This window comes from Juglans regia, chromosome 16 (genome assembly GCF_001411555.2).
Source record: "Juglans regia cultivar Chandler chromosome 16, Walnut 2.0, whole genome shotgun sequence".
Lineage (NCBI taxonomy): Eukaryota > Viridiplantae > Streptophyta > Magnoliopsida > Fagales > Juglandaceae > Juglans > Juglans regia.
The window spans coordinates 6,132,840-6,156,182 of record NC_049916.1 but is presented as its reverse complement, the minus strand read 5'-3'; the positions used below and the strand labels follow the sequence as shown (position 1 = coordinate 6,156,182).

General features: G+C 32.7%; 2 protein-coding genes across 4 annotated transcripts; one reads left to right on the top strand and one right to left on the bottom strand.

Annotated features, from left to right (window-relative positions):
* Window positions 1-1,997: 1,997 nt before the first annotated feature.
* LOC109007537 (polyadenylate-binding protein-interacting protein 12-like) lies at window positions 1,998-12,326 on the bottom strand. 2 transcript variants are annotated; one of them, XR_001998797.2, is made up of 12 exons: window positions 11,785-12,114; window positions 11,086-11,671; window positions 10,613-10,723; window positions 10,365-10,409; window positions 10,196-10,268; window positions 9,999-10,111; window positions 9,786-9,845; window positions 9,599-9,646; window positions 9,445-9,513; window positions 2,565-2,626; window positions 2,321-2,460; window positions 1,998-2,227 (listed from the first exon to the last, which is right to left on the bottom strand). XR_001998797.2 is itself a non-coding variant. In XM_018987234.2 (11 exons), the coding sequence occupies exons 2-11, from the start codon at window positions 11,614-11,616 to the stop codon at window positions 2,403-2,405; spliced, it is 1,170 nt and encodes a 389-aa protein (XP_018842779.1). In that variant the 5' UTR covers window positions 11,617-11,671; window positions 11,785-12,326; the 3' UTR covers window positions 1,998-2,402. The 2 variants fall into 2 exon arrangements, 1 of the variants encoding a protein (XP_018842779.1); XM_018987234.2 differs by having other exon boundaries at window positions 1,998-2,460; window positions 11,785-12,326.
* Window positions 12,327-21,213: 8,887 nt separating this feature from the next.
* On the top strand, window positions 21,214-22,958 carry LOC109007536 (60S acidic ribosomal protein P1-like). Of its 2 annotated transcripts, none has more exons than XM_018987231.2 (4): window positions 21,214-21,338; window positions 21,450-21,546; window positions 22,246-22,461; window positions 22,719-22,958. In XM_018987231.2, the coding sequence occupies exons 2-4, from the start codon at window positions 21,478-21,480 to the stop codon at window positions 22,773-22,775; spliced, it is 342 nt and encodes a 113-aa protein (XP_018842776.1). In that variant the 5' UTR covers window positions 21,214-21,338; window positions 21,450-21,477; the 3' UTR covers window positions 22,776-22,958. The 2 variants fall into 2 exon arrangements, with proteins under 2 accessions (XP_018842776.1, XP_018842777.1); XM_018987232.2 differs by having other exon boundaries at window positions 21,238-21,338; window positions 21,423-21,546.
* The last annotated feature ends 385 nt before the right edge of the window (window positions 22,959-23,343 follow it).

Sequence of the window (23,343 nt, the reverse complement as noted above, 5' to 3'; positions counted from 1 at the left end):
CCATATATATAATGAAATTATTTAATATTCATTAACTATATATAAAATGTTAAAGAGATCACTTAATTTCATTAACCATATATATACAATAAAAAAATGTTTATGGACCGACTGGTCTGGTTAGCTATCGGTCCAACCTGGCAAAAATGATGGACCAAAATTTTCTGTCCGTGACTCCCCTCGGACCGAATCGATTACCCACCTAAAATTCATCAAGTTTTCCATGTCTCTTGTTGGAAGAAAAAATTGAGACAACACATTATACCACTTCGTACACTACCTCCTTTGGACCCATAAGGACATATTCAACTTGAGTCATAAGCAATACTGGATAGAAGAATGAAGAAATAAGGGAATCATGATGTAACTGAGTTCCTTGTAAAGTGCTTGGGGGTACCTATGGAAGACAGCTCGTGGGAGTCTCTTTGGCCATGAAGTATTGTCAGTGGCCATGAGGTCAAGGGCTTTAAAGCGGGGAGGATTGTGAGGGGTAAGTATGTGCTCCAGTGAGAATAAGTGATGCAGGGCATTTGAGGAGCAAGCAACAGTACTAACCAACTAATTTCAAGACGGGGCGTTTTGGTTTCAGTCAAACGGTGCATTTCGACTACGCAAATGGAGGGACTGAGAAGTTAATGAAATGATACGATTAATCTTTTATTTGTAACACAATGCTGCGTATTGTGTTAGAAACATGGGCATTGTATATAAGCCTTTGGAACTCAAATGCTTATATCTTTTTGGTGATTGTTGTTGAACTCATCTGGAGGTTGTAGAATCCTAGAAATTCTCTACCTAGAAATATCATTCTAGCACTTTCTTCCCATAACTAAATTAAAGAAAATAATATATAAGTTTATCTTGCTTTCTTGCTCTTGCGAGGAAATTTAATATTAAATTTGTCAATCATGTAATGTCAACCCTCCACACTAAATTGCAAGTAGATAAACTCCACCACCCTACTATATTAGCTGCAAAAGCCACTAACATGAGATATTTCAAATCATGTAATGGCAACACACATTATCAAGTATTCTCATATATTTCATTCACAAACATCACTCAAATACAAATACAAAACGTTTTGAATTTTAAATCAACTTTTTCATTTAATCATTACCTAATAATTAAAATTTTTTCAAACTCCCAAACAAAACACAAAAACCAATACTACTTTTTCAATTTTCAAAACAAATTATATTAAAGAATTACATTCAAATAATTTTTTAAGTTTATAATATTTTTATTCAATTTTTTATCTCTTCTTTTCTAAAACCCAATAAAACATCCTAAACTTAAACCATTTCACTATTATTCACAAATATACTGAGATATTCAGTTTGGTTTTGAGTTTGCAAGCTTAAAATGTGCTATTTGACCATACCATTTTAATAAGGCTCTACAATTAAGAACTCTACTATAAAAGCTTTATTACCTATGACAATCCCAAACAGGCGCAATGTATTTTCTACCACCAAATCTGTAATGATAATTCTAATTGGAAATGATGCTGACAGCTCAAACACATCCGACTTCAATCTGGAGTGCCAACCCAAGATCAATATTTATTGAGCCTAGACAACCCCCAATCAGTACTAAAGATTCAGCGTTCATGGATTCAAACATTTAAGTTACAAGAGAATGAACGAAATCGATGACAAATAAAAATCTCTTTCGATATTGATAAGAAATTGGAAGATTACCTTCAATTTAAAGCACAGAGAGAGAGAGGGAGAAAGGAGTTTTGTGTGGAACAAGTGTGGAGTGGTGGTAGCTGCGGTGACGGTCGTCGGTTGATGACCACCGGGGGCAGAAGTTTTGTGTTGAAGTTGGTTGCAGCAACAGGATTAGATGACAACTTGGTAGGGTGGCAAGTGGCGGAGCAGCAATACAGGTGGTGATAATGGTTGGGACAGCGGTTATGCTTTGTTGCAGGGAAAATTCAGAGTCAAAGTCACTCTCCGCCGTACATCTTTGTTAGAACATAGAGAGTCAGGTAGCAAATAATGCAAATTGAAATTGGAGCAAGCAGGGCACCCAACTAAACTCTTCACACTACCAACAACGACAAAATAGAAAACATCAAATGATCATGAACAGAAAATTGAAACTGTTGGACACAACCGACGGGCATTAGCTTTCCTCAGGACCACCCTTACAGAATTCATCACATTGTGCAGCATAATAAACCATTGATAGCCTCGAAATCCCATCCAACTCTACAAAGCTAAACAAATAACCCATAAATTACCCAATCTAGATAACAAAGATCCCAACTGCAATGCAAAGAACAAAAGGATGGATATAAACCCGCAAGTACCTTAAAACATTTCTGCCACTATGCATATATGTAAATATAAACTATCAGCAGTACATCAGTCTGGAAAACATTAAAGTATGATTCAGTGCAACTGCGGGCGAGGATAACGGGGTCGAACAGGCGTCTTTGATGGGCTTACCCTGGCATACACATGGCATAAAAATAGTTTCAGAAACCTGGGAAAAAGAAACTGAAATAGTATAAGACAAAATCAGTTATTACAAATACAGTCCGCCACACCAACCTTATTGGCAATGAACCCAAAACCACACCACTACAGTTAAGAGCTGCAATTGCGCTTTCCGCCTGCACGAGTTTAAAGCCGAAAATAACAATCACTCTTATGCATAGAACTGATGAACACTTCTACCAACCCAGTTGTAACATGAACATCCAAAGTTATCACCTCCACAATCCACAATTCATAGAAGTAAAATTTCACCACATACAAATTATGCAGGCAAAAGCATGTTCACTAGCATAATTTTATATCAACAGATCTAGCAAGGAAAATAAAACCAAGGACACACAAGATTAACGGCATGTCATCAAGAGGAGAGCAACTGAACCCAGGCACAATGATGGAGATTTAAGTGGTCCAAGAACTCTCGAGTCATTAATCATAATTTCCTTTGGACAGAACATGATTATTTTAATAACCAGTTGTGCGACTGATTGTGGAGTAATTTGAACGTGACCTTTTGTGGTTCTCGTTGTACCAAATTAAATATAGAGGTACGAAGACAGAGTTAAATAGGAAAGAAGTGGAAGTGTCTCAATTTTTTCCAATTTGCATAACATCAGTTAACATGATCTTTCAAATAACCTAAAACCTAAATTACCAAAGTTATGGACATTTAACATAAAAATGGATGATGTTGCAAAGCTTCCGCTTCAAAAATTATATATGTTATCTAAATTAATATAGATAACCCGGTGTAAAAGTCATAACATGGCAAACACATGTACAAGTGATCCATATTGCATAAGAGACAAGATAGAATTACATGGCATTGTAAGGGGGAAGGGGGATCGAGCAAGATTGTATTAGGAACGATATAACCATTAGGGAAAACAATGAAAATAAACATATGAGAATCTCTCCACATGATTCTAATTCAGATGACTCTTCCAAGGAATTGCTTCACATTGATTTCCAAGTTAAAGATGGCAATGAAGAGAATTGATGGACTATGGAGATTGGCGTTGAGCCACTTGATTTGGTACTTTCAATCCCTGGAGTGGTAATTAGGAGGTTGGCAGAATGATCTAACTGCCAGGAAAAATCTAGAAATTCGTAATGTAGAAGGTGAAAAGCTATATCTTCAATGTCTCAAGAGAGAATCAATGTGCAGAATTTTTTCTAGAATGTCTCTTGGGACAACTGAGAACATATGTAATTTTAAATAAATTTCATATTTGATTCCAAGTTTCCAATTTAGGGCTGCTCAAAATGACCAAGTAACTGAACTGCACTGACCAAACCAAGACCAAACCAAACTGTTTGGCGGAGTCTATTCACCAAGACTGAACCAAACTGTTTTGACGGAGTCTATTCACCAAGACTGAACTAAACCAACCCCTATATATTTATTACTTATTTTAATAATTATTTACTCTACAATTTCCAATTAACTGAATTTGATGGCGTGGAAAGTTACCAGATAGTGGCCTTCAAACCCATTTCTAGACATTAAACCTTGAATATATGATCCCGCTAACCATAATTATATATCAAACATCCGAGACAACTAGTGCAGAATCAAGCTCAGGATGTCTAAATCTATAGCTCTTCCGAAGCCCAGACCAAAATATTTAGTCAATAGGTGAGTAAGCCCAGCCCAAAATATTAACCTTATATGGTACTTAAATTCCAACTGGATCAAACCCAATTACTTGAAATGATGCCTACCCCGGCCAATTATTTAAAAAAGGAAAAATCTTATTGCAAGCAAGTTTGTGCACCAATTCGTGCACCAATATTGATATGTAATACATATGTTTAACGAAACGATGTGAATTAAAGATGAAAATAATTTTTATGATATAGGAGATTTTCTTCTTCTCTCAAAAATTTTTTTTTCATTTTTTTTTAAATAAAAAAAATTATCGGTACACGATATGGTGCACGAACTTGCTTGTATCTAGCAAAACCCTTTAAAAAAAAACTGACCACCCTTGATCGTGTGTCCGTGTATTAGCTAGCCTGGGGCTTTAAAATTGTAATCTTCAACTCTCTGTCTACTCCCCTAGTGCCATTGTCTGCCTTCCTCTCTTTGTTGTTATATGTTGCCATCAATCATCCCAACTCTAGCTCCCTCACCTCACATTCTCCCTCCATCATCACAGATCGACTCTCTCTGAGAGTTACTTCTTCAGCAGATCACCAATCTCTATCTGGGTTTTGCTGTCATTGTTTTGGTCAAGTACTCTGCGATTCAATGTGTATGTTTGTGTATGTGTACGAGGAATTGTTTTGTAGCTAGAAAAATATTGAGTTTGATGAATTTCTGTTTAGTGTCCGAGAAAATGCTGAAAAAGGGTATAATTAGCTACTTTTTTTGCAATTAAGTTTTCTTTTGTTTTATTGGATCAAGCCCAAACCAACCAAAGGAGCCGGTAGCCCGGTATCAACTAATGGAAGTCGGGATCGATTCCAGCTGGTGGGAGTCGCATCATTAGATGAAGTCGAGTTGACACACCAAGATCCAGACCTCCTCGGTTCTGTCCGTGGTTTGACCCCCAAACCAAACCAACAGGGTCAATTTACAGGCCTAGTTCCCAGGTACTTGCTTCCAATTTAGTTTAAAAAACACAGAAGAATCTAACCATCATCATAAAAATACAAAAAGAAAAAAAAAAAACAACAAAACAAAGAAAACACCAAATAATCTTAGAAATTATGCACATCCAATCAGAAAGTGTCATAGTTTTAATATGAATAATTGAAAAGGTCATAGCCTAAATCCTTCTAACTACTAATAAGATCAATTAAGCAATCAAAAGATATGTAACATTGTTGAGCTAAGTCAAATCAAAGTTTCAAACAGGGCAACAAAACCAAACCAAGACAAACAATATGCGAGTATATTTCCACTTATAAAACAAATGTACATTTCCTAATACTAGATTTAAACAAGAACAATATCCACTGTAAAGTATTGTGGAATTTGCTGCAGTGGACGTAAAGTCTAACCATATTAATCAACTTTGAGAGAGAGAGAGAGAGAGAGAAAGTACTGTCATGAAATTAGGGCGCAAAACAAATAAAAATAGAGTTAATCCTATAATCGGTCCGACCTACATCTATTAAAAAGCAGCCTCCCAATAAATTGATGCCACGTATACTTTCCATCTAAACTACAATGGAGCCGCACAACAGCAAATCCTAATCCCCTCTCACACTCAGATCTCCCCCTTTCACCCTCGGTCTCTCGCATCTCTTCGTCTCCCTCAACCTTCGGTGGCCCATCCCAGCCCCTCGTCCACCTGAGGTTCCTTCGTCGGCGAGAAATCAGAGCTCTATCTCCTCTGATTTTTGGCAAATTCTCCTCATGAGCTCGCCGCTTCAAATTTTTGTTAACTTTTTTTGTTTGAAAAAAGCTCTAATTTTCTCACTCGCTTCGTTATTTTGGGAAACTTCGAGTAAAATTGTTTCTCTGTTTTGCTTCAGTTGACGTGTTTTTTCTTTAGTAGTCTACGCCATTTTGGCTGAATAAGCAAGCCTCTGTTTGCTTAGGAAAACAAAAAAAGCAAGCCTCTGTTTGCTTCTTGAGAAAATGCTGGGGAAGGAATTAATCAGGTATTTATTTTTATACATTTAAAATTATAGATGCTTCACATGGGGGGAGAGAGAGTAGAATATATGGAAGATTGATGATGCAGGTTTAGTATGGAATAGGAATTTTATAAGGTAATGAGGCGGCCATCAAATTAAGAAGAAGAATTAAGTTAATTTTAGGAGGAACAAACCTTGAGCCATTTGCCAGCTTGAGCCACGGCTAAAGGGTTTCATGAGTTGCACCGAAAAGCTGGAGAATAATAGACATAGAGAAGTTTCAGTTGGACCAAATTAAAAGGGAGAATGGATTTTTGCAGGTTCAGTTTGCAGCCACGACCATGGATGGATCGAGGAGAGTAGCGATACCTTCAACTTTTCAGGACTAGTCCGCTTTGGAACTTCAAAGTATTGACTTTTGGGTTTTGGGTTCTGGTGTGATAAGCTTCATCATGCATAGAATGGATTTGCTGATGTGGCAGATTTTTATTGTAGGCTGTTAAGGCCAAAAAAGCAGCCGGACCGCTCCAAAGCGTTTCTCATAAAAATATCCTCATGTAGTATACTAATACAGATATATATATATATATATCCTTTTTTATTTTGAACCACCCACGGCAAAGCCCTTAAGACTCACCCATGGAACCTAAACCCCTGGGAGACTAGCACAGCTACCCACCACCATGGTCTCCCATTTAAATCGCAGTTTGATCCCAGGGGGAATCGAACCTGTGACTTGGGGCTCATGCACACAAGTCCATCCTTACCACTTGGGCTACCCACGGGTGGGTTATTATCCATGTTTCAAATCTATCTCATGCAAGATGTTATGAGAAAATAACAATAACAAAAACAAAAATCCATTAAAATTTATGCAGGAATAGCTAGGCTAGAAAAGAGCATCCAGACGTTGCAAACTGACACAAATATTTTTCTTATTGACTTTAGGAAAGATGCTATGAGAAAACAGCAAAGTCTGCCAATGGTCCAAGAGGATGATCGACCACATTGGGACTAAGACATAGTCAAAACTCCTATGGGAGGTAACGGTGGAGAATTTTCCACAAGTTGGCATCGGTTTGCCCCAAAGAACGATAATATATCATCTGCGTATAGAAGACATCATAAGTTAAGCACTACAGAACTCCTACACCCCACAGAAAAACCAGATAGAAAACTTGTCAGCAAAAGCAAAGATCATTTTGCTAAGAGCCTCATGGCAATGATAAAAAGCAAAGGAGACAAAGCATTTCTCTCTGCTGTAAACCACAAGAGCTACTGAAGATACTGAAAGGAGTTCCATTCACCAAAATATAAAAAGCGCACTGTAGAGATACAATGCGCAATACAAGGTCACCATATTCTCCCAAATCCACATCTCCACATTATGTATGGAAGGAACTTCCAATTGAGACGATCATAGGCCTTCTCAATGTCTACCATATAAAGCAATTCAAGCTCTCAGATCTCAGCTTACTATCCAAGCTCTCGTTAGCAATAAGAATGGAGTCTAGCATGTCTTCCTCTATCAGCATATGCAATCTATTAACAAGAAATTTTAAGACAAACTTCTAAACCCCACTCACTAAGATAATAGGTATGTGATCTTTGACATCCACAGAACCTGCTATCTTCAGTATGAGAGCCGTGTAAGAGGCATTAATACTTTTTTCAAACTTGCAATTGGCATGAAGATCATATCAAGCTTAGGCCTCTGAATCTCTTTAGATTAGAACCATGCAATATGAATCCTAGTCTCCTCTATAGTGTAACCCACTCCAGATCACTTCTCACTTTGGTTTTTCTCATCTTCTCTACAACAAATAATTCTCTCACTTCATCCACGCTCTCTCAATAGCTTGCAGTTCTTCCATGAGGGACTTTACCTGCTGAACTACATTGCCAAAAGTTTGTTCCTTCCAAACTTTTAAATCCACTTTTAATGCCTTAATTTTCTGGGCCAAAATAAAGCTTTGGATGCCTTGAAAATTGTAAGAAGACCACCATTGTTTAACCTTCTCAACAAAACCTCAACCTTTTCACAATTATAGTTCACTGTGCTCTTGACTGATATAAACAGAGGGAAGGGTAAGATAGAGTATTGGTTCTTGGTCATTATTTCAAATCTTGACTTTTTCTACAGATTTGGCTCCCCTCCAAAATCCACTTGCCACTCAATTTGGCAATGTAGAAGGGGAAATTATGTTTTCTCTAACAGCTCTAATTCCCCCACATCTATTATTGCAGACAGCATCTACAAGTGAAAAGCAAATCAAGTATACAACCTTCTAGTCCAAAATAATTAGTAAGATATGTTTTTTTTAATCGAGTACTTTCCTATGCGGGATTACATAATAACATTGAAGCAGTGATCTCTTTTGATAAGTTAAAAAAATAAAATAAAATAAAAAATCTGTTACCAAAATCCATAGTAACTTATTAACCAAATCCATTATTTGCTTTTGCTAAGAGCCATAATGGGTAATAAGTTACTTTTAAAATAATGGATTTGGTAATAAGCAGTGATCCATAGTAACTTATTACCAAAATCCATAAAATTCTCTTACCAGTGAAAATCAAAATTTTGTTACCATCTCTATCGACACCTCAAAGCGTTCAGAAAAACTAAGAAATACTTTTCCGAGTTCACTAATTTAACCACACTCTATGTCTCAAAGACTTCTAATAACATCTTCGAGGATGCATAGCACAGGTGCCGTTCATGGCAAAGTCACATGCTTACACACAAGGTTTATCTATTTTCCTTTACAAGATAATTTCTATTCTTTTTTTTTTTATCGGTAATCAAAGTATTTTATTCATAAAAGTAGGCAAAACCCAAGTATACAGGGAGCATATATGAGAAATACCTAACTAGAGTTTACAACTAATAGCAAAAAGTCATGGACACTTAGTCTATTACAAACAATGGCCCCCACCCATGAGAACAAGGTTTTAAAGAAAAAGACTTTCAGCTCCTCCATTGTCTTCTCGCAGTACAAGATAATTTCTATTCATGAAACTGCTAATTGGTTTGCAGTACTAGAAGCTTAATTATGCTAGATAAACATTCATAGCATATTTAAGGACTCTCCGAGTATGTAAAGAAAAAAGCTGAACACTCTAACTAAGAGATGCGAGTCAAAAAGAGAATGCACACAAGTGAGACCAAACTGTTGAGCCAGAACTGCTAAAATAACTTCAGATAATATTTTTTTTATCGAGAAAATAATATAACTTCAGATAATATGAGAGAGTTATGTGTGTATCTAGTCTCATATAGTTAGAACGCACACAAGAATCAAAATTCTCAGCATGTAAAAATCAAGAGCTCAGAGGTAAGTACCATTGTGAACTCGACAAAAGCAATACGAGTTGAATGATGATAGTCTCCAAGTAGCCTCAGGCGTTGCACCTATGCAAGGAAATAATTCAAGATGTGGACAAGAATTCATGAAGAAAAAACAGTTTGGGGTTTTAGGACAGGAAATATTACAAACCTCCCCACAAAGTGATTCAAAGAAAAATTTGACATCTGCTTGGGTAACCTGCATCAAATGAAGGAAAACCCAATTATTTAAGGCCAATATCAAATGATGACAAACTTAGCCAATTATTTAAGGCCAAAATAATGGGCCATTTTAGCCCTTAATTACATAATAATCAAGATAGATAAGTCCAAATTACCTTCTTGTCAATGTTTGTACAGTAAATAGTCCTCGAGCACATCTCACGTTCATCTTCAGACTAACCATAGTGAAAACATCGGGAAGCCACAAAACAGAAAAGAAATTATAAAAATCAGAACACTCTACTGATGATTCGGATTCTAGAACCGACAATACAAAAGATCATCATTCAAAGAGAGAGCAACAAGTGATATCATATATAAGTCCTCACCCTTGGCAAAAATGTTGGATTCACTGGTGAAATAGCTGTTTTGGAAGGCAGCACTCTAACAGGGTAATATCCAAGCATAGTCCCAGACAGATTCAAAGCAGCCCTTGCTCCCTCTGCAAGCATATCAATATCAATCCAGTAGGACAAAACATTTACCATACATGTATATGAAAAAATACGTAAATTTATGGCAATACCTTCATCCGTAAACTCAATAAAGGCAAAATGGAGAATGGAGTTAGGATCACCACAAACACGGCAATCAACAACCTTTGGCCAAACAAAAAAACAGAAGACAATCATAACTATAATGCATCATTATAAATTCGAAAATGATACATATGAGCAAAATAAAATACTCCTTACCTGTCCGCAAGTAAGAAACAAAGCTGCAAGCTGCTCTTCGGTAACCTGTGCAAAAAACAAAGAGGATCAATCCCAGAAATGAAGAAAAAAAAACATGATTATAAAGAAATGATATGTAGTTTACATAATCACAAGTAGGGGGAACTACTCTTTTACTAGGGGACCCGAAAATTTCTAAAATGTATTAAAATTAATATTTTAAAATTTTCTTATAAGGTAAATTTTACATAAATGACGTAACTATTTACCTGTTGATCAATGTCAGACACATAAACAGTTCTCCTAACCATAGCCTCTCTCTGTGCCGGAGTCATTCTACCGTTCATCCTACGCTTCCCCTGACTATAGCCGTTCCTCCTCTACAAGATGTCAATAGGAAAAAAAAAAAAAAGAATCAACTAAAAAGCAAAGTGCAAAATAACCAAACTACCAAAATAAAAGAACCAAGAACCATGAGCTAAACTGCAAATAACTGCAATATCAACTTGCTTGCGACAAAATGTGTAATAATGGACATAAAAGTTGCAGCACTTCTATGTATTTTACTATACAACACCCTCAGTGAGCCCTTCATTTTTCAGAAAACAAAGAAAATGAAAACACAAGACTAAACATCTCTTTTCTCCTTTAGCAAAAGAATATTCATATCGTTATCATCACTAGTTACCTCCATTTTACAAGAAACCAAACAGCATAAAATAGACAGTAAAAACATACATACCCTTCTACCAGTATATCCATTGGCATTAGCATTGCCAAAATTAGCTTGAAGTAAAAAACTGTTAGCATACCCAAACCCACCAGCACCACCATCAAAGAAAGCATGATTCTTGGCTAGTGAAGGAGGCACAAATTCTTCAGCCATGGGATTCAACTTGGATAACAATTCTTCCAAATCCCTCATATCCCTATTGAAACTCTCGCCCCCATCCTCTCCATTTCTCACCATCACCCCATTAGCCCTCTGATTATTACTCCCATACCCACCACCAGACTTCACCGCCCTCATCTGCTGGCTCTTGACCCCATTAGAGTCAAACCCAGCCACCATCTGACCCATCTGAGACTTGTAATTGTCCGTCGCCACTGTGAAAGTCGTTGCTGCTGATCTTTCTTTCTGATCATTCTTAATATCCATCGAATCATTTCTGGGTTTTGATATTTCGAGGTCATTCTGCGCATTCAAGTCCGATGATGATACTACAGTAGTAGTATTCTCAAAATCTTGACTAGCATTCTCAGCAACAGCCATGATCACGCAGACCGCTTGTATCAGCAATTGTCCTTTCAATTGTTTTCAGATGTCTCTGTAATAATCGGGTATAGCTGATCAGGTCTATTATCTTGGAAATGAACAAACATTAAAAAAAATTACAAATTTTATAGACCCAGAATAACATAGTCCTCAAAGAACACGTACCTGGCTTATCTAAAGCATTTGCATTGAAATAAGACGAAACCCACCTCAAGATCGTTTAGTTCAAGCGATTAGAAATCCAAAACCAACAAGAAAAAAATGATATAAAATAATCTGCAGAATTATAAGAAAGTTGTTGAAGCGGAACAGAACACAATTTTTTTTTTTTTTTTGTTAAATAATATATACGGAGTGTTGTGTTTACGGAGGAGTTTCTTCACAGAGAGAGACAAAGCAAGAGAGAGAGGAAATGGGTGTTTTATTCTTCGGATCGTCCGTTCAAGCTGCAGTGCCTTTTTGGAACTTCTCTTTCACGACGCCCCACGATGCTGATGCATATAGGCTATAGCCGAGGACGACCCATAAAATCAATCTAAATTTGTTTTTCCGAAAATGTCCATGTATGTATCTACCATGCGATACATAGAACAATGCAGAATACATGGATGATCAATGATGGATGCTTCAGATGCAGTTGCGTATTGATACATGGGAGCACAAGTTCAGTTTTTTCTCCCCTTAATCGTACCTGACCATACGAACCTACTGCTCTGACGATGGTACCACTACGTATTATTTCGTGGATTATTAAAAAAATTAAAACCCAAATATAAAAAATGTTAATGAAATTTATATTTTTAAATTTGAATATAATTTTTTTGTGTTTTTTTCCTAATAAAACACGTAACACTATGTAATACTGCCCCTTAAAAAGACTATCGATAAATTTTAAAGAGGAGTGTAATTGATGTAGTTCGGTTTTCTTTTGGATAAAATTTAAGACCGAATCGATATATACCGGTTTTATATTTTTTAAAACCGATTACGCTTCGGTTACTCTTATAAACCAGTACTTCTGGTTTTATCGATTTCAGATCCGGTTCGATCATATTTTTTTAAAATGTAAAAAATATATAATAAAGTGTTACTTCTTATGATAAAATATTATTAATAATTTAATATATATATTATGTTTAAAGCATGTGATCAATTAAATTTTCATCTTTAAGATTAAGTTTTTACTTTATAAATTATAATAACATTATCTTATATATAATTATATTAATAGCATATGATCAAACAAATTACAAATGTTCATATTTAAAATTAACATTTTATGTTATAATTTATAAATTATAATATGAAATTTTTTCATATATGATATATGATTATATATATAATTTATATAATTTAATATATAAAATTAATTTATATATATTTTTTCCAATCGGTCCGATCTAGGAAATTACGGAACCGAAACCAAACCGGGTTCGACCGGTTTTTATAATATAGGAACCGGTTTTAAACCGAACAGGTTCAAAACCGGACCAACCGGATCCGGTTCGGTTCAGTTTAAATTTACACCCATAATTTCAAGTAGCTCAACAGTCATACTATTTTTTATTTTTTTGCTGTTTTTTTCTCTCTGAGCATATATTAGTTTTCTTTGTTATGTATTAAATAAGAAATGTAGATAAAACAAAGTCATATTTTAAAGGGCATCACATCATAGACGCATATTCTACCCGCAGTCTTTACATTTTCCTATCATAAATGTAAGGGAATTTTCCCTCCTATTTGGCCCGTATAGCAAGCCCATGAGGGATAGGTGTGATTCAGAGAGTCCGATCAAGCCCAACGATCATCTTCTAAAAGGAGTCAATATGTCTCTACAGAATACTCGACTCATGAACAAAACATACCCAGAAGCAACTCACGCGTGAGAAAAGCGAATGGTAGGGGCAAATGGGACTCGTTGTCCTAACACCCCCTATGACACCCAACCATCGGGATCCTACGCAGGTAAGTGGATGAGAGATACGGGAAAACCTTCAATCTCCAAATAGCAGGCATGGAGGGGCTTGACAAGAAACGCCTGCAAGGTAAAGTGAGTTAAGGAGCCACGTTGCATTAAAGGCTTCTGACTAAGTGAATAGTTGAAGTGACATGAACTCTCTGAGACTAGGTATGAGCTTTCCCCACCTAGAGATCTAGTATAAAAGTCGACTACTAAGTATGAAGAACTCTATTTGATTTCACTAAGCTCACGCACAAACTACTAAGAAAATATACTGACTTAAGTATCGGAGACTCCATGACTTCCACCAAGGCCCCACACTCTTTGTGTTTTCTTAAGTGTGCAGGTGAAATGTCAAAAACCTGAGTTGTTGGAATTCAACCCAAATGTATACAAAACACGACGTTAACAATAAAGTTGTTTTCATACAAACAAAAATTATAGAGTAAAATATAGTGAAATAAGAACTTGGAACTTTCAATTACAATAAAAATATATGGATGCAGTTAGGGAAAAAAAAGTACTTAATTAAATCAAATTAAATTAGAAGAAAAAAGTCAAAGATAAATTGCGATTAAAGATAAAAGAGTCAGGCTGCTCTGCCATCGAGAGTAGCATGTTCATTTTGACCGATAGTGCTTTTTTAACTTTTTTTTTTCTATTCATATTTTTTAATATATTTTAATATTTTTAAAAAATAAAAAAATACACCAATATATTTAAAACTACTTCCTTAATCACTAAGTTTAAAAAAAAAAAAAAAAAAAACAAACAAACAAACAAACAAAACTTGTCAAGCGATTAACTTGAGCGGTCAATTTAGGAGGCAAATTAATTTTTTCCAAGATAAAAATGCAATTACAAGAAATCCATTACTATTAGCGAACATTTATTTATAATTCTTAGATTTTATTTGAACATTAAAAGTAGGAACCTCTAATGATCCTCTCGTGTTTAGCTCTTAAGGTTTTGGTAAATTATTGGGTGACAATGAATATTAAAGATTGAGAAAATACATTTCAATAATTAGAGATATTAGGGAAACAATTGTGGATCTACACATGTATACCATAGAGGGCATGAATGGCATGTGTGCACGTCCATGATTAATTTTCCAAATACGTCGGCACCAACTAAGCGAGAGATGCCTAAAGTAAATCTTATAATATTTAAAAAAAATTATTCTCATCAGTTACTATTCACTATATTTAAAAAATACTCATACATCTTATGAAAAGTTATAGATGTAGAGTATTAAAATGAATAGTAGTTGATGCATATAATTACTCAATATTTAATATCGTATAAATATTTAAGACAATATTAAATAAACTATAAATATTATATAGCTCACTTTATAGGTTTATCTTTCTTTCAATTAGGTTGGGTTTGGATACACAAACCTCCTTATTTCATTTCATCATTACAACTTTTGTAAATTTTTATACAAAAATATAATAAACAATTTAACTTTTTCAAATCTTAAAATAAAAATAATATTTAATAATATTTTATTCAATTACTATTTAAAACATCTCATCTTGTCTCATCTCATCTTAACTGTGTATCTAAATCCAACCTTAGATTTTAGGTTGAAACAAAAATTTGAGGAAACCTTTTTTCCATTACACTTATACTTTTCTTGTAAAATTTTAAATCGGACCATCAATTCTTAGACCAATTATTATTTTTTATAATAATAAATTCAAACAATCATGTGCATAAATGAAAGTGATTAGCTCACGTTAATTTATATGATTAGTGATAATTAAATTGAAAACTTTTATTTATCATCTTCACACTCCATAATACATATAATTTTTCATTTTTTTTCCCTTATTAAATGTGTAGTATATAGATAAGAAGTATAAAAATTCAATTAGTTCAGGAAGAATACTACCAAAAAATTTAAAGTAAATAAATAAATAAAAAATAAGTGTGATATATGATGTATGAGAATGATTACTAGTAAAACTAAATTTAAATAAAGAGAATGACTCTTAAACTTAAGAATATCTAGTATTCTTTCCTAATGAGAAATGATACTTGCAGTCGTGAGCGTGCAGTCGCCGTGCAGTCGCTTTGAAAAAAGTGAATAAATAAGGGACCCACCTGAAAAGAAATTAATTTTTTAATAGTGGACCCCACTCTTTTTCAAAGCGACTGCACGGCGTTTGCGCATTCCACGACTGTATGTAGCATTACTCATCATTATCCACTGGAGTAACAGACATCTATGTTTTTTTTTTTAAAAAAAAACTTTATATGTAATCATTTTTACGTAATTGTTATACACTTTATTGATATGATTGATTATAACGTTTGTTTAATATAAAATAATTATTTTGATTAATTATATTAATAAAATATATAAAAATAATTGTATACGACATAATTTTTTTTTCCCTTGAGAAGGGCATTATTGCTTAATGTTACGAATCAATGCCGAAATGGATCCCAATAAATTTATAAATTAATATATCTTAATATGATATATTAAATTATAAAATTATTTTTTTATTATAAAATAGACATCAATTTATAAATTTATAACACGAAAAATTCTATTCTTAAGCCTCATACACCATACACCAACTTTTTTATGATTTCATTAATTTTATTTTCTTATTAAATGTGTAGTATATGGATTATGAGTAGAATAATTTAATTATTTTAAGAATAATAAAATAAAAAAAACTTTAAAAAAATTTTAAAAAAATAAAAAAATTTTGGTGTGTGGTGTATAGGCTTATAAATAGCAATGCTATTTATAACACTCATCTTATCGTAATCAATTAGCGGTGCTTTCGTCAAACAGTGGCAGTGAACCTGATGCTCAAAAGTATGGACATCTCATTCGGTAGACCCCACCAAGGCACCAATCAGTTTACGAACCTTCAATGTTACTTCACCTCAGCCGTTGGTTCTAATGGACCACAAATCACGTATCTGACTTTCAAGATCTTAAACAGAGACAAACTTGGTCAATGGTCACGGTATTGCCACGTATACCATGATGTTTTTTTCAAGCAATTCATCTGGGGTCAAGAGAAAGGAACTGGGTTGAATATTTCTCATAAGAAAGAGGTTTGTTCATACTCTCTCTATATGGATCAAATACTACACTGATTTGAAAACTTATCCCCTCAATTGTCATAAAATCAAAACTTTTCTTTTAAAATTTTTTTCTATTTTATAGTCATTCATATCATTTAAATTATAATATTTAATTTAAAAAATTTAAAATTTAAAATTTAACTTATAAATTAAATTATATCACCGAAGCAGTGCATGTGTGGTGTGGAGGCTTTAGAGTGACAATAAAGTGAGCAAATCCCACATATTTTCTTTAAAAAAAATAAAAATTTCAGATTTATATGAAAATATTAATTTTTTAACTGTGAATTCCAATTTTTTCAAAATAAATACACGTTTTGATTGTATTTAACATTATTTTTATACAAACCTCAAGCAGCCAAGCATTGATGACGAAATGATTGAGAGTGTTGTTTTGTTTATATGATAGACAAAGAAGCAAAATAAATTTGATTCATTTGAATAAACTGAAGTCCTAATATTAGTCAGGTTGCAGTTTGTGTCACTGTAACTATCATGTTAAAAAATAGTAATTCTACATACAATCATAAAGTGCGTAAATGTCGTATAATCGTTTTGAAAAATAATGAGGTCTACCATAAAAAAAATTAATTTTTTCATGTGGATCTCATATTTTATTCATTTTTTCAAAAAAATTACGTGACGATTGTACAATTTACAGTTACAAATTTATTTTCTCTAAAAAAAAATATATATTCTATTTTTGTTCCTTATAGTATGTATAGTAGTTATTCTATTCCAGTCCAATCATGCATTCTGCATTATTAAATTGGGATAATTAATTTTTATTATTATTATTATTTTATAAATTTTGAGCACTACTTTCTCTTCAACTGTGTTAGGTAACAGTGAATTGATAGTATAATATAATTATATATGTCTGTTAGGTGATGCTATTGGAGAATAAGGGTACGTTTGGGTGTTGAAAAGTATTGAAAAGTGTTGAGAATGTTTGTGAATAGTTATGAGTAGAGATTGGAGTGAGTTTGTGGGTCCCATTAAGAGTATTTTGAGTTGTTTAGATGTGTGAAGTATGTTGAGTTGTTGACTTTTGAGTAAGTAGTTGAAAAATGTGTGGGTCCCATAAATATTATAGTGATTTTATTTTTAGTAATAAATATTATAATGATTTTATTATAGTATTTTTTAATATTAATAAATATTGTAGTAATTTTATTTTACTTTATATATAAATATTGTAGTGATTTTTATTTATTTATATATTATAATGATTTTTATTTATATTTAATAGTGATAAATATTATAGTGATTTTATTTTTTATTTATATATTATAGTGATTTTATTTTTTATTTATATATTATAGCGATTTTATTTTTTATTTATATATAATAGTTATAAATATTTTTTTATTTATATATTATAGTGATTTTATTTTTTATTTATATATTATAGTGATTTTATTTTTTATTTATATATTATAGTGATTTTAATTTTAATTTATATATTATAGTGATTTTATTTTTTATTTATATAATATAGTGATTTTATTTTTTATTTATATATAATAGTGATAAATATTTTTTATTTATATATTATAGTGATTTTATTTTTTATTTATATATTATAGTGATAAATATTTTTTATTTATATATTATAGTGATTTTATTTTTTATTTATATATAATAGTGATAAATATTTTTTATTTATATATTATAGTGATTTTATTTTTTATTTATATATAATAGTGATAAATATTTTTTATTTATATATTATAGTGATTTTATTGTTTATTTATATATTATAGTGATTTTTTTTATTTATATATTATAATGATTTTTTTTTATATTTAATAGTGATAAATATTATAGTGATTTTATTTTTTATGTATATATAATAGTGATAAGTATTATAGAATGTTTGTGAATAGTTATGAATAGATATTGAAGTGGGTTTGTGGGTCCCATTGAGAGTATTTTAAGTTGTTTGGCATGTGAAATATTTTCAAAAGTACGAAAATACTTGGAAAGTGTTGAGGTATCTCTGTTACCCAAACACAGCCTAAATCTAAACATGTCAAACATACATGCATATCATAATTTAAAGGTAAATTGGGTATTTTATAGTTTTTATTTGGGAGGCATGGTAATTTATTTATGTTGAAAATCTATGCCTTTTGTGTTAATATTTTTTTTTCCTATATACTGAAATAATAAATATAGATAGAAGTCATTATGGGGAGCATTCATTTTGCACAAATGATATGGCATCATTTAGACCACACATCTCTCCAAGTAAGTGTTGGGAACAATCAACTAGAAGCAACTACGCAGTGAGTGTAAAGTGTGCACTGCTATAGTAATTTCTCTCTAGCATTACTCATATTAAAATCTAAATATTTATTTGAGTCATTTATTAAAATTTAGATTTGAATCGGATTTTGAACTTTGAAATTAAAAGAAAAGGAATTTGAGATCATGACATTATTTTGAAATCTAAGTCAAAATTTAAACATCATCCAAATGATATCGACATGAAATTAACGAGTTAAGATTTAGATTTAATTAAATAAAATGAATTAGAGTTATTTATATATGATTTAGATCTCACACAACCATTATATAAAGTATCCACCTTATGGAAGACACCAAGTTGATGTTTTCCACTTTTGTTATAGGGCTTTAATAACTTGCTTGAAAGGAGATTAATTAGTATATTTAGTAAATTTATAAAAAGTTTTTTGAGTACTTAAAAACCTGATAAAATCTATTTATTTAAAAATGTCAAATTAGCCGAAGGCATATGGCCTGTTGGCATAACACTTAAACTTTCAAAATGGAGATCTTGGGTTCGACCCCCTCCCCACTAAAAGAAAAAAAAAATGCCAAATAGAAGTTTTTTCAATAGCATCAATGAAATGAGATTTATATATATATCAAAGGAAGGGGAATAAGAATATATAATATTTTTCAATAGTAGTGTGATATAAGCAATCCACAAAAGGCAAAGAAAGAGCTCTTGAAAGCCACGTGTTACTTGGGATTGTTTGTGGTTGGGGGCATGAACTGCATGTTAAATGCTTGGGAGAAATGATTTTCATTTTTTAGCTCAATTAACCAATCAAAACTGTTGAACATTGCGCAAATATGGGTCAAAGCTAACTCAATTGGTACAAGTTATATTTCACGATTTCAAAGTCAGGAATTCGAATCAGGACATAAGTTGAAATCACTTGTGATAGTAAAATCTAACATTTGAATTATAAGATGAACTTCGAATCATTTGGATACTTTAAAGGTGTTGTGGTGACGGACCTACCCATATCTCAAATCAGACATTCTACGATAAAGAGGAGCTCCTATAATCATATTCAAAGAGAGTTGTTACGCCCGGTCGCCCCTACCACCCCTTGCCTAGGGAAAAAAAAAAAAAAAAAAAAAACTGTGGGTCAAAGCACTCTTCCTCCTTAGATGAAATCGTGGAGATAAATAAATAATAATTAATTAAAGGCTGGCTGCAAAAGAAACGGAACGGAGTCTCTTACGACTTATCTCTGTTAACCATTTTCCTCATAACGGGCCGAGTCAATTTCTTGGGCTAAAACAAAACCGAAAGATAAGGTCATGTGTTTGACAACTTTGACTTTTTGTGTGTGTGTGTGAGAGAGATTTTTATCTCTCTTTTGAATATGAAATTAGTGTCATTATCACCTTCTTTTACTTTTTTGTTTTTTTTTTTAAATACTGTTCGTTAGTATTTAAATGACTAAAAAATAATGAATAGTTTTTTAATGATTTTAAATTAGGATGATAATTGAGAATTTTTTTACTTATTTTTAATTAATAACTTAATTTTTTTTTACTTATTCTTAATTAAAAATAGAAAAATTAATTAAGGACTTGCTAATATTATTTTGTGATACATTTATTAATTAAAAGGAGGAGGAGGATTGCTTATAACACATGCAATATTGACTCAAAACTTTCAGCAATATAAAGATTTAGATAATGTATTACGTGTAAAAAGTCCTTGATTATGGATAAATATTAAAGAGTCTCTCCAATATCATATAAATATATTGTTATTTTCTAATATATTTTCATCCGATATGGGACTTTTATTTTACTGAGATTTCAAGATATGATTTACTCCAAACATATTTTCTCACACGATTTTCTCATTAAGCAAGCACATTAATTAGTTTAAGCGTACTGCTACATCTACAAAAGAATTATATAAAAATAATCTTACAAACTGACGTGATTTTATCTGATATGTTAGATTTATTTTATAATAAAATTAACTTTATAATCTAACGAACCACATCAGTTTAAGTTGAAGTTTTTTCTCTCCAAATTTAAATTTTCATTTTAAGATATTTTAAGATACTTAATTTTATTAAAGTTTTTTTAATTAATATAGAGGTCTATATTAATTTTTTTTGTTTTTAAACAAGAAAAAGAAAAAAAAAGAAGACGGCAAATCTATGGGCTTTTGTATTAGTGTTTCTTATGAAGCTAAGGCCCGTTATAGTATCTGAGCAAGTCTGAGAGCCCACTCCGCCATGCAAAGATCAAAACCCTAACCCTAACCCTCGCCAAATATATATGCATCTTCTTAGCCGTAGCGAGATCTTCACCCAAAAACTCTCTTTCGCCTCAATCGCCTGTTCTGTTCTGTTAGGTTCTCTCCTTCCTTCCCCTTCCTTCAAGTCTCCTTTACAATCTTTTTTGTTTTTAATCATCAGCTTGAACTAATTTTATGTAGGCTTACTTGATCTTCTATTATTTGAAGGTTGTGATTGAATCTCAGTGCTGCTACAATGTCTTCCAGTGAGCTTGCTTGTACCTACGCCTCTTTGATTCTCCACGACGATGGGATCGCAATCACTGTAAGTCCCGCTTCTTTTATTTCCGAAAAGGGATTTTTTCTTTGCTCTGGTGCAAAGTTGTTGGATTTTAGGTTCATTGTATTTATATTTCTTAATGTTGTTTATATTGGATATGGATGTGAGATTAGATTAGATTAGATTCATTGTTTTCCACTTCTTTTTTTTGTCTTTTGAAAAACTATGCGAAATTATGTTGTGGTGTTTCGGTGACTTTTTTTTTTTTTTTTGAAAGTGGAAACACATTCATTCATAACGTCAATTACAGTTATGGCTCTCAGCCAACACATCACTTTTATTTTACTAACAAAGATAGTTTTTTTAGAGCCAGATAAATGTAAGATCCCTTGGTATTCTATCTTGTTTACCATAATTGTATTTAATTTTTGTGTATATTAAGTTTATTAGTATTTTTGGTTGGGAAGCTGTACGTCTTGTTTGATTTGTTTTTTGGAATACTTTTATATTTTTTGTGTTATTACATTTATTAGTGTCGTTAAACTATTTCTTTAATATATAGGAATGCTGTACGTTATTTAAGTTGATGTGTTCTTATTTTTATTTTTGTCATTCGTTTTTTTAAATGAAATCTTGTATGGAAGATGAAACCCTTGTTTTAATTCACTCTCGTTTTCTATCCATCGATGCAAATTTAATGCAATTTTGTTGATTACTTTTTAATTATGGAATAATCTTTGACAGGCAGAGAAGATTGCGATGTTGGTAAAAGCTGCAGGCGTCTCTGTTGAGTCTTACTGGCCTAGCCTTTTTGCAAAGCTTGCAGAGAAGAGGAACATTGATGACCTCATTCTGAATGCTGGTGCTGCGGGTGGTGGTGGTGGTGCTGCTCCGGTAGCTTTGTCAGCTCCTGCTGGTGGTGCTGCTGCTGCCGCTGCTCCTGCAGTTGAAGAAAAGAAGGTATACGTTGTTCTGGTCTTGAAAGTTTGGTGCCTGGCTTGCATTATACTATGCAAGGATACCAAATTTTATGGCTATAAAAGTGGCACTTCTCGACGTTGCACGATGGTCTAGTCTTGTATTGAAAGTAAAATATAGCAGAAAAGATTGATAAATATGATTCTCTTCCATATTTAAAAAAAAAAAGAATTGGGTAGAAGTTTCTTTTTATTTGATCTGGGTTTTGATTAAGTTCCCTTTTTTAATGGTTTAAACAGGAAGAGCCAAAGGAAGAGAGTGATGACGATGACTTGGGATTCAGCTTGTTTGATTAGGTTGTTCTACCAATTTGTTTTCTTCTATTATGCTAGGCAGGTTAAGACCTGAGTGGCGGCATCTTTGATTTTTTGCTCTGTTTTTTGGTAGTTATCATTAGATTGGTGCAAATTGAAATGACTATTAAATACGGTTATGAAGTTCTGATTCAAATCTAGCGGGAGTTTTATGATTTTGTTAAGTTTTGGGTTTGTTTCTCAAATCGTCCAAGCCATGAAATCAAATTTTACTTCACATTGAAATTTGCGCAAAGGCAGCTCCATGGTAGAACTTATTGTAAAGTTCAGAGGGGGTGGGTTGGGCCACTGAATCATCTCTACCATGCTGACGTTTTTCTCTACAAATCAAAGTATGAGATTTTGAATCTTGGGCTTTGCTTTTATGCTCTTTTCCGGATGTTGCGTTTTTCTTGTGATAAGCCCTACTTGCATTGGGTGCTCTTTTATGACTGGAAACCTAGAACAAATAGCATCTTGGGTTTATTCCAAGTCCTATTTATATTTCACCTGTATATACTGTAATTGTGGTTTGTAAAACGTTATTCCTATTTACATAAACGTGTAACAT